Raw genomic sequence first — 11,450 nt, forward strand, 5'->3', positions numbered from 1 at the left:
GAGCTGGGCCGAGCTAGGCTTTAAATAGGCTAGGCCGTAGGCCCCTGTCGGACGGCCTGACCTGTTCCCACCCCTACTTATGAGTAGCTTCATCTTTCATTCATATTTTAAATCCACTTTTGCAAAAATTATAATTAGAATATAAAATTTTCATCGTATAAATCATTAGTATCTTATACATTTAGGTCCAAGATTATTTAGGCACATCTCAATTGCATAAATACATTACTGCATAATGAAAATCACATAAAGAATTCTATTATGGTCTCACGAGTCTAAACCCTATTTTTTTCCTTCTGTCTTCCCCTTCTTCTCAAAGTTGCCCCCTACAGCAACACCAACTTTCTGTCTTCTCCCTCATTTCACAACCGTCTAGTCTTCTACTTTCTCCTTTCTCTCGGTTTCACTGCATCGCGATCTCTCTCAACCCTCCTTCCTCTCTCGGTTTCTCATTCACCACACCACCATCTCCCTCAACCCTCAATTCTCTCTTGATTTCTCTCCCAAACATCATGTCCGATTCAGAAACCCTACCATTTAAACATTATTCGAAGACACCGCCTGAAACCACCATTACCACCACCAATTGCCCCATTCATCCTTCCCCAATTGTTATCAATATCACAAACTTCATCAAAATTACTCTAGATATTGAAAAATCAAATAAAATACATGGTATGAATTATTTAAAATTCACACTTACGCTTATGAGGTTCTTGACCACATCATCCCTACACCCACCACCAAACCTAGTTGTTCCTTTTATGCAGAATTTTTTCTTTCTTTTGCAGGAAAAAGAAGAATTCAAGTTTTGAGAAATGGAAGACGAGGTTGAGGAGAGAGCAGACAGATGGATTTTATAAGTGATGGAAATAGTTGATGGGACAAAACTCTTTATTTTCCCTATTCAATAATCGCCACGTGTTTTAAAAAAAGATGACAGTTTTTGAGTTAGTGGGAAGTTAAGAAGTTTTTCAAAAAATAATGATCCATAAAATCTTCAAAAAGGTGGCGTTATAATGATGAAACTGGGGAGAAGTGAAGTTGGAAGAAGTAATGTGTTTTGATAGGAAAGAGGATAACTTTTGAGTTCTGATCCACTAATATACTGCCACGTGGTCGAAAAGGTTGTCCCACTAAGTCTTAAATTTGCGCAGTAAAGTGGAAACTGAAAAGATAATTTTTAAAGTAATGATCAAGATGACGTCATCTCCAGAGAATACGTAGAGTTTTAAAAAATGTCAGTTTTCTCCTTCATTTTTTCATTTGAAAATGACATTTTTGGGGGACAATTTATTAGTCTGTATTTTTATCCGATGTTATTCGACAGGTAAAAGAAGATTCAAAACTCCAATAGTCTCTAAGTCAATAATTGAAGTTGTTGAGTTCGACAGATGATGAGAGTATTCGACAGACATTGGATGTTTTTGACAGGAAGGTGGAAACCGACGGGTAGTTAATTTAGTAAAAAAGTTGGTTTCAAAGTGGTTTCAAGTGTCCGACACGTGGAGAGCATGCAGTTTTCGATGAGGACATACAATTTTTAGCAGTTTAGGATCTGCAATTATTTTCTATATGTATATATAGTAGTTTTTAATTAGGAAAAATGGTTGCAAATCACTTATAGAATTCTAGCACTCAAAGTACCAGCGTCCAGAGAAAAGAGTCATACAAAATGTATGTAACACTACAGGAAAAATGCCAATTTGCCAAGGATTTTGACAGGGACACGAAACCCCTGGCAAATTTGCCAGGGAAAATGCCAAGAAAAACCCCTCACAAACGACATTGGGGAAAGCTGGGACCACTTGCAATAACACAGGGGTTTGTCCCTCGCAAAAATACATAACCCCTGGCTTTAAAAAAACCGCCAAAGTGAAATTCAAACAAGCTGACATGCATCAGCTTTTTCAGACCAAAACCGAGGGAAAATAACACGGCTGCCCCTGGCTTGTTGCATAAAGCCGTGAATCACTGGCCCAAGTCCAGCTGACTTGACTATGCACTGTGCAAAGCTGAAAGGCTGGCCTGCCACACATAGCTGTCACCTAACCTGCTAAGATTTGACCATGTATGTGAGGGGTAGCCCCTCGGTTTACCCCTGGTTTATTTCTAGGCATATATATTTTACTCCATTCTATCCAAACCGTAGTCATTCACATTCTCAATGGTTGAGACTTAGAAAAAAAATTCTGCATATATATTTTACTCCTCCAGTCATGCATATAAATTTTACTCCATTCTTTCATACACTTTACTCTTCTTCAACACCAATAAACTTCTCTAATTTGGTAAATCTCTCATAACTTCTTATATTTTGTGTTTTTATGCTTTACTAGCTACTTATTAACATATATATTTTGTATTGTATCAATGTCCAAGTTTGCCTCCTCATATGGTTCCTTGCTAAGCTTGGTTTTGGATTTTTTTTGGTTTTGGATTTGTTCTTCTCATCAAGCTTCAACAAATTAATTATTTATCTACTTCTAAATACAATTGATATATATGATATTTTCAAATTTATTAGTTGTTTGAAATACATGATGTTTGTTTTTTTTTTTATATATATGATGTTTTAATTTTTCATGATCTGTTTTTATTGAGCAAAAAAATTTCTATTTTTTTAATAAAGAAAATTGTCAAAGAAAATAATATATTAGAAAAAATGTTAAAGCTAGAGAAAAAATTGTATAATAATATATACTGTTATTTTTTTTCCGAAATTCAAATAAATAAATGTTATAGAATGATATTTGTTGATGATGTTGGATGTTATTTACATGATGTTTCTTTAATTATATGCCTTTTAATTATATTTAAAAAAAATTATTTATTTTTTATTATTTTAAATAAATTTTATTAATTAAAATGATTTTTGAAACAAATAATTATATTTCAAAAACAACTTTAAAAAAATCGATTTTTTAATTAATTTAAATACATTTTATTAATTAAATTATTTTTAAAACATTTAATTAATTAATAAAAAACCAGTTTAATCAATAAAACATTTTTTTTTTAAAAAAAATAATATACCATTTGACAGGGGTTAAACCCCTCGCATGTCCCTGGTAAAATCTGATATGATTTGACCATCCATCAGTCAGTGCGTCAGTCAGAGCAGACTGCACAGTTGCAGAAAAAAGTGACGGAATATGCCAGGGGTTATGCCAGGGACAAAGCCAGGCCATATGCCAGGGGTTTAGCCCCTCGTTTTTTTCCCAGGGGTGTAACCCCTGGCAAAATGTTAGCGACGAGCGGTTTTGCCAGTGCTTCCGCCCCTGGCAAATTCCCTCACAAACGTCCCTTTTCCCAGGGATTCTGTCCTTTTCCCAGGGATTTTGCCCCTGGCAAAAGGTAATGTTTCTTGTAGTGTAATCTGATTTGTCGAACCACCTTTACATTAATGCAATGCAATTTACCTTTTCTTTAAGTCTATGCGTTTAAACTTTAAAGCATTTTACTTGCATTTTCTTTACCTTCAAGTCTTTTACTTGCGTATTCTTTACTAATCTCTGTCGAAAGACAATTATCTTCATACGAAAAATAATTTTCTTCATCTTGTTCATAAAGCAACCTATGAATATGATGAACATTCATGTATTTTCTAGAAAAAGATTGCATAACATGTTCTAGGATTTCTGGTTTGATCCAGCTTCTTGTAATAATCAAAACTAGTCCTCTTGTTTACCAAAAACACCTGTAAACATGTATATAATAAATATTATATAATTTTAATTTTAGGTAAACTCGTACGAATTACCAATTCGAGTTTATATAGATAAAACGAGTTAAGGTAAACTCTCGAGTTATAAAACCTTGACCAAATGCATGGAAAAAGACTCAGTTGATGCATGACTATTTTTTGCATTAATTATATGATGAGGCCATCCACAACGAATGCATTACATTTTGCATTTAAATTTGATCTAAGAATACACTCAATTGATGCATAACTATTTTTTGCAACAATTAATTCATCTATTATGATTTTATTTTTCTATCATGAAAGGTTATAAAATAATGATAATTCAGTAAAAATAAATATGAATTCTTATGATTGATAATTTTTTATGACACCTCTCTACTAAGTGTGCTGAAGGAACAAGTACAACACATTGACGTGTTTAAAAGACATTTCATAAGAACTATAATAGAGAAATGATATTTGTACAACTATTTTTTAACAACTTTTGTGACAACTTTATATCTCATACTCACATTATAATTTTACGAGTAATGATATTTTGACATCCATTTGATGACAACTTTGTTGACAACCTTGTTTTTCTCACTTCTTATTGGTCAAAAACAATGGAGAGAGAAAAAGGAAGAGAGAGGATAACAACATCATGTGAGTATGAGAGAGAAAGTTGTCCAAAAGTTGTCAAAAAGTGGTTGTCAAAATATCATTTCTCTAATTTTACTTTCTCTCTCTATTATTTTGATTTCTGAGCCAATACACACTTTTCTTTGTAAAAATGTGGTTGTCCATTTGGTTGTCACATAAATTGATGTTCAAATAACACTACTCATTGTAATATTAGGAAAGGTTTTTTTACAACTTCATAAGCTCTAGAAACTATATAATGGATGTAAGGAGAGGATGTGCTTTATAAATTATAAAATGCTAAATTTTTTTCTTACACGGGGGAATATAATGGTTGAAATTGTCAAGTTTATTTGTGTTATGACTATATTTCTTTTTCCATTTCTTGTTCCATTTCTTTTTCCATTTCTTATATTCCTTTTTAAATTACCTTTTTTATCTCGTAAACAAAATTTTCAACCATTTTAATTACATTATTTTGTTCTCTTTTTTCATTATAACAGAATCCAACTGTCATCAAGATTCCGATTGTCCAAAGAATATGTAGCCATCTTATTTGGTAATAAGGTGTCACAGACAAAAATGTAGATGTCTTAGAGAATATGTGACCCCAATCAATTGATTTTATATTTAGTGCGAGCACCAAGAGAGCACAAAAACACCCTACTAGAATAATCCATGTGTTTTTTGACAAGAGAATAATCCATGTGTTGTCATGTAGTAGTATAAAAGTTCAATTTGATCTTCTACTAAACTAGATAGGAAAATGCTTGTCCGTACGTTTGACAATTTTGCCCTTGGAGGGGTATTTTGGTAAATTGGTAAATGGCCATCTCCCTCATATATATATATATATATATGTTGCGGTACAATTTCTTTCTTCCTTCTTCTTCTTCAGTCCGGTTCTCTTCTCCTCACACGGTAAACAAAAAAACGGGTTCTCTTCTTCCTCACACCGCCACCTTGCCGTCTCCTCCGTCGACCTCGCCGTTGAACACACCAATCTCCACCATTTTCTTCTTTCTCAGTGTGCGACGTCTTCTTCGTTTTGCTTCTTCTTCCGTTTGTCTCTATCATCAATCAAAGGTTGGATTTTTAACTTTGATCTGCTTGCATGTCCCATTTTTTGGTGCGATTTTGTTCTTCTAATTGATTGAGGCATTTTTTCTTTTTAATCGATTTAGATTTTTTGGTATGTCTTTGGTTGATTGCAGTTCTGAGATGATGACCTTGAATTTGAAAATACCATTTGGCATGGATCAGATATGGGTAAGTTTCAATTTGGGATGTTACTGGTTTTTTTTTGTTCCTATCTTTCCAAGTTTTTATTTTTCACTTCATTTTAGGAAATTATGATTGTATTTGCATAGATTTTTATGAGTTTGTAGTTATATTTGATCAGTCTGTGTGATTGCTTCTCTTCCTTTTGATTTTCTCTATTGCTGATTTGTTTGTGCTTTGTTTGATTTCTCAGCATCAGATGACACACAAAAGTCCTACAGATCATTAGGATCATCTTAGGGGTGGACGGTATAAATACTTGACTATTTTTTTCTTTGATTTTGGAACTAATTAGTATATTATATGATTTACTATTTTAGGCATTGTTTTAGTTTTGTATTTGATTTTTGTAGGTGGATTTAACACAGCTCATGTTGCTGCTAGGTAAATCTTTGAACATATTTTCAATTTTTTTGTGTAATTAATTTTTTTATGGTTGAGTTGATTCCAAATTTTGAATATCAGAGCCTATGATCGAGCTGCGATTAAATTCAGGGGAGTTGGTGCTTACATAAATTTCAATTTGAATGATTATGATGATGATCTTAAACAGGTTAGAGAATTTTCAAGTATACTTGATGAATGTGAAACTAGATGGATTATATCATGTAATTTTTCGATATTTTGTTACTTAGACGAAGAATTTATCGAAAGATGAGTCTTTGCAAACACTTCGTCTACAAATCAATGTTTTCTCAAGAGGGAGTTCGAAGTACAGAGGAGTAACACTGCACAAATGTGGCAGTTGGGAAGCTCGAATGGGTCAATTCCTTGGTAAAAAGTGAGAACCTATTTTTAATTTAACTGAAGTTATTTAGGAGTAACTTACCAACAAAATTGTGCACGGTTTAGTTTATATTGGCTTTGTATAATTTTGCTTGATATTGAAACATCATGTATCTGGCTAATGTAGTGTAACATTTTAAATTGTGGCCGCGCCATGGTCCGTGATATAACAGAGAATTGCTGCATTACATGATGCAATCTACAGGATGATGGTTTGTTTTTGCCTCCTTTCTATTCATTTTCTTTCCTGGAGGATGATGGTTACCCTGTTCCAGCTCTGATACATTAACTTTTTCCTGATACAATAACTTTGTTCAATTTATTTAAATGGTTTGGTGGCTCTCTCTTTGCAGGCCAAAACATCAGGAAGTTGTTTAAGGATGGCTTCATTATCAGGAAGCCAACTAAGATTCACTCCCTATCCTGTGCTAGGCGCATGAAGGAGGCCAAGAGGAAGGGACGTCATTCTAGATATGGTACCTTGATAGTTTTAATGAATTGAAGGATATAGATTATGGCAAATCTCTGTTAGTTTGTAAGGTGGTGCTTGTCTGCTTGTGAAGTTATCGTCATTTAGACATTATAGATTAGTTAATTAGTTGTGCTGAGTATTCTAGGATATGAAAGTTATATACATTCTGAAACCTATTCACCAACAGTAGAATTTTATGGCATTTCTTTGAACCAAAATTTTAGAGCAACTTATTATCAACCCTATTTGAAGTGTATGGAGTGCAAGTTCAAAAACAAATAAACCTATCTAATACTTTATTTGGATGAGAGCAAGTTAGAATCATATGATTTCTTAATTTTGTTTTTGAACTGCATGGAGTGTGCAACTTTTGAATATGAAATGTTGTTATTTCTTATTTACAGATGTGTCGTGGTCGAGGACAGCGCTATAGGTCTAGCAGCCGCTAAAGTAGCTGGGATGAAGTGTATAGTAACAAAGAGCGGGTATATTTCTATTTACTGAATGGAAAGCAACTTTATGTTTTTTTATAGGCAGACAATAGTAAGTTATGTTAGTTTCCCGGATCAAATCCGAGATCTCTGACTTTAAACTCCTTCAATGTCCCTTAGCTCACCAACCGAGCTGCCTTCGTAGTGTGGGACTTCTAAAAATGTAGTGACTTTTCATTTGACTTCTTCTTAATCTCAAATGCATTATGCAGGTATACGGCAGATGGAGATTTCTTAAATGCAGACGTTGTATTTGACTTCATTGGTGATCCTCCTGAGGAGAGGTTTGATCTGGCATTTTGTGGTAGCCTTCTTTAGAAGCAATATGTCAGCTAGCAAACTGTGAAGTGATGAGGATTTTGTATGATTATTCAAGTCTCCTTCACTATTTCTATCAGTGCTAAATTCCTCATTTCTTTTCACTCTTACCCTATTAAGCCAATGATGAAAAGATCAATGTTTATATTGGTTGTGTATAGAAGCTTATTTCTTGATTGTTATAGAAATTTTGTTTGTGCGCTTTTAAAAAAGGTTATCAGTCCTGTAATTTGCTCCACGAATGAGTTAGCTTCTCTGATATGAAATGTTGATGCTAATTAATGTTGTTGGATTATTTTGGGTTTGATTATTTTGTGATTTTCTGATTCTGATTCTGGGTTTGATTATTTTGTTTTTTTAGATGGACAATGAATTTGAGAATGGACAAGCAACTTCTGATATGATGGCAAGCAGTCAACAAAGGTTAATTTAACAGTTGCTTATTCTGGGTTTGATTATTCTTTGAATGTGATTTCAGTCCTTTATCTGGAAGGTGTTTACTATGAGAGAGAGAGAAATGGAAGGACAATAGAAAGTGGTTCAATTAATTCACATGGTGAGTTCTATTTCAAATTCATTGTAGTTTATCTAAATTAGAGGCATATAATTTTCTCACAATCTATACAGTTAGAATAATCTTTTTTATTGTAATAGGTGACAAGCATAGACAATGTTAATCTCCATTTATATGTTAAATAGTTGAATTTTATATAATTTCTAATCTGTCTCAAATTAATTTTCCATTTTATTATAATTCTTCCTGGATCTTCATTTATGGCAACAATCAGATCTTTAAAAGTCGTTTCTAAATGTTGACTTTTGTATTTTATCAGGTGTGACATCAAACACAGATGCCGCACAGCTTGCAGAAACATTTGTTGTTGCAAAATGCCCTACAAAGGTATATAATCGTTCGTTTTCGAACTTGTCATTTGTCCAATGATCGGAAATGGAATATCTTATTATCATAATCTTTGTAATTCTTTATTGCACTTGCAGTTCATATTGGCATGGCAGCAAAGTGCAAAATCAGGCTCTACTATTGGCATTGATTCTTCCCTTAAGAGGTAAGTTCTGAAACAACTCAGTCTTCTTAAATATCTCAATGACTTGATTAATTTTGCAGAAGCCTACTTACTGATGGATCATTGTTTCATAATTTGGACCAAGTAACTTTCATAAGCTATCATATATTAATTTCCAAATTGGTTAATTTGGTTATAAATCACTTTGCTAACTCATAGTTCATCTATTTTCCTCTTTTCGTTCCTGCTTTCAGCTATGAGAGGGAGCGAAGATTACGAGTTACTATTGTTTATGGAATGGCTAGGTTGTGCAGCTAACTACGAGGATTATTCAGGGGATAAGAATTATCAGAGGACCCCATTTTTGTCTGTAGAAGCAATCTCAATAGCGACTATTAATAAAGAGAAAAAAAAGTAAGTTAATTAGTTCACTCATATTCGAGTATAAACCAGTTGGTTGGATGTATCAAGAGAGAGCATTGTGCAATATGGGAAGAGAAAAAGGTTTTGATTTGGATTTTGCAACTCAACTTGATCTTTCCCTTTCATTTTCGTATAAATATAGAGCATTGGAAAAATTTGAGGAGAAGCAAATAAAGGAATGAATTATGTAGTTAGATAAGTTTCTAGGATTTAAGCTTTCACCTGATTGTTTAGAGTTGAAGGCTTGGTTGTATATTGCATTAGATGATTATGATAGTGCTATAAGAGATATTAGAGCTTTGTTAACCATGGAGGCTAACTACATAACTTTACATGGGAGGATTAAAGGTAAGTGCTTGGTTCAAATTCTTAATAGTAGAATTCAGAAGAAGAATCAGGTTGACTGTTGGATGCAGTTATAACAACAATGGTATTCAGTTGATGATGTTGGTTCTTTGGCTATTATACATCAGATGCTAGAGAATGAGCCTGGAAAGAGCCTGCTAGAGTTTCGTCTGTCGCTACTACTCTTGAGGTAAGCATCTTCGGAACTAACTCAAAAGTATCACTTTTTCCTAATTTTTCAAATTTGACCTATATATGTAGCATTGATACTTCAGATTGAATGCGTGTTTAGTGTCTGACGTCGACATGATTCTCACACGTGGTTTATTCATATACTTATTTTCTTAAACTATTACAACTGTCTATGTGTGAGTATAATGTCTAGCGTCTGTCTCAATTATTCTTATATTTTGACTAGATGCAAACTCACACGCTGCACGTGTTAGTAAATACAATTGGTTCAAATTTGATTTATTTACTAAACATGCTCTTATGTTGAACAGATTAAACTGTCAGAAGGCTGCAAAGAGATACTTGCCTGATTCTACCGGCAAATACTGCAAGTCTATCACAAAATCAAAGAAGGGTTAGACACATCTACATTACTAAATCTATATTTCATCAAATACTTCTTTCATATTTAATATTATTGATCATGGTCTTTTTTATATTTTTAGGTAAATTAAATTCAGTTCTGACTAAGATGAACATGTTTGGAAAAAAAAGTTGATGGTTTTGCACATGGCGTTCGAGAGCATGGTATGTAATCTTGGAAGACTTGTTTTCAATTTTTCACCTTTGCTTAGTTTCAAGGCATGAAACAAGCACTTTGTGATAGTGCACAAATTTCTGTAGTACTGTTCTAGACCTTATTCATGTAAATAATATCAAATATGAGTTTTTATATATTGCCTTCATATGGTATCAAGAACATCCCATTCTTAGTTTAACAAAATCTAACTGGAGTTTCTTATGAACTTTGATATATTTCAAGACATGGAAATGCATAACAGAAACTGTGGCGCGAATCCTTATAATGGATGCATAAATCTAATTGCAAAGTAATACAGCTCTTTGCCTAAGGCCTTATAAGTAGAATTATGCAGCAGCAGACAAAATATTTCACACACATGATACTCTTATAATCAGAATTGAAAATCCTTATATAGCATGAGCATATAGATCAGTAGTGGTGATATGTAGCATCTGAAATGCATATTATTATTTTGGTCCATAGTTCGATCATGTATCATTTTATCCGCGTTAATTTTTTCATCTTGTTTTGTAGATGATGGTAGGCCTAATATCTGCAACAGTTGGTTGTGTTTGAAAAAACCACGCATGTGTATTGGTGGATGATCTTTGAGCAACGTCAAAACAATCAGAATATACACCTGTGTTTTAATGTTGGTATCAGAGTTTCTGATATAGTTTTTGTATAAATGTTTGTTTACTGTTTCAGCAATAATGCCAACAGGATTGGCACAATCATTGTATTGTAAGTTGTAACTGAAATATATTGAACTAATGTTATGTTCAAAGGTATTTAGAAAAGGCTTTTGCCATTGATGTCCTCTATTGTTTAACTAACCTTATTTCACAATACTCACCAATGACTCCTTTCCATTGACTATACTTTGTTTTGAATGTCATATTTTTGTGGGATCAATGTGAGTACAGATTATTGCAATTCTCTTTTTATTTTTCTGTGATGTGAATTCCACATGTCTGATTCTTGTCTGGATAATTTATATTTTATTTGTCTTTAAGATTAATTCATAAATGGGTTTTTCTGTTAAAAAATTAATAATTGATAAATGGTTTTAAAAAATATTCAATGATCCTCTTCCCACATCCAATTTGTGACAGGGTGGAGTTTTAGTATTTGCCAACCAGGAAGTTTAAACTGTTGCTAAACTAAGAATGAGCACCAGCTCTTGACTGCATAAGTTTTCTTGGTGCAAGATAGATTGTGCACT

At 33.1% G+C, this 11,450-nt stretch overlaps 1 protein-coding gene and 1 long non-coding RNA gene across 12 annotated transcripts; both read left to right on the plus strand.

Annotated features, from left to right (window-relative positions):
- Positions 1–5,217: 5,217 nt before the first annotated feature.
- Positions 5,218–11,044, plus strand: LOC146939608 (uncharacterized). Of its 11 annotated transcripts, none has more exons than XR_015031726.1 (18): positions 5,218–5,416; positions 5,545–5,599; positions 5,805–5,860; positions 5,965–5,995; positions 6,077–6,164; positions 6,247–6,392; positions 6,525–6,609; positions 6,751–6,873; positions 7,274–7,354; positions 7,573–7,721; positions 8,040–8,234; positions 8,512–8,579; positions 8,678–8,745; positions 8,958–9,474; positions 9,600–9,661; positions 9,975–10,057; positions 10,149–10,230; positions 10,760–11,044. It is a non-coding gene; the product is annotated as an uncharacterized LOC146939608 (long non-coding RNA). The 11 variants fall into 11 exon arrangements; XR_015031725.1 differs by having other exon boundaries at positions 9,988–10,057; XR_015031727.1 differs by having other exon boundaries at positions 9,991–10,057.
- LOC146939609 (floral homeotic protein APETALA 2-like) lies at positions 5,596–7,678 on the plus strand. The gene is made up of 6 exons (XM_085749790.1): positions 5,596–5,599; positions 5,965–5,995; positions 6,077–6,164; positions 6,247–6,392; positions 7,274–7,354; positions 7,573–7,678. The coding sequence occupies exons 1-6, from the start codon at positions 5,596–5,598 to the stop codon at positions 7,676–7,678; spliced, it is 456 nt and encodes a 151-aa protein (XP_085605916.1).
- Positions 11,045–11,450: the final 406 nt, after the last annotated feature.

This window comes from Medicago sativa, chromosome 3, assembly GCF_051527215.1.
Source record: "Medicago sativa cultivar Bolivia chromosome 3, Bolivia_mono, whole genome shotgun sequence".
In the NCBI taxonomy this organism is placed as follows: Eukaryota; Viridiplantae; Streptophyta; class Magnoliopsida; order Fabales; family Fabaceae; genus Medicago; species Medicago sativa.

What these genes read in the sequence shown, in the direction of transcription:
- LOC146939609 (XM_085749790.1), top strand. An exon ending in ACAGCTCATGTTGCTGCTAG is followed by an intron (nt 5,996 to 6,076) that starts GTAAATCTTTGA and finishes TTTGAATATCAG; the next exon opens with AGCCTATGATCGAGCTGCGA. An exon ending in ATGATGATGATCTTAAACAG is followed by an intron (nt 6,165 to 6,246) that starts GTTAGAGAATTT and finishes TTTGTTACTTAG; the next exon opens with ACGAAGAATTTATCGAAAGA.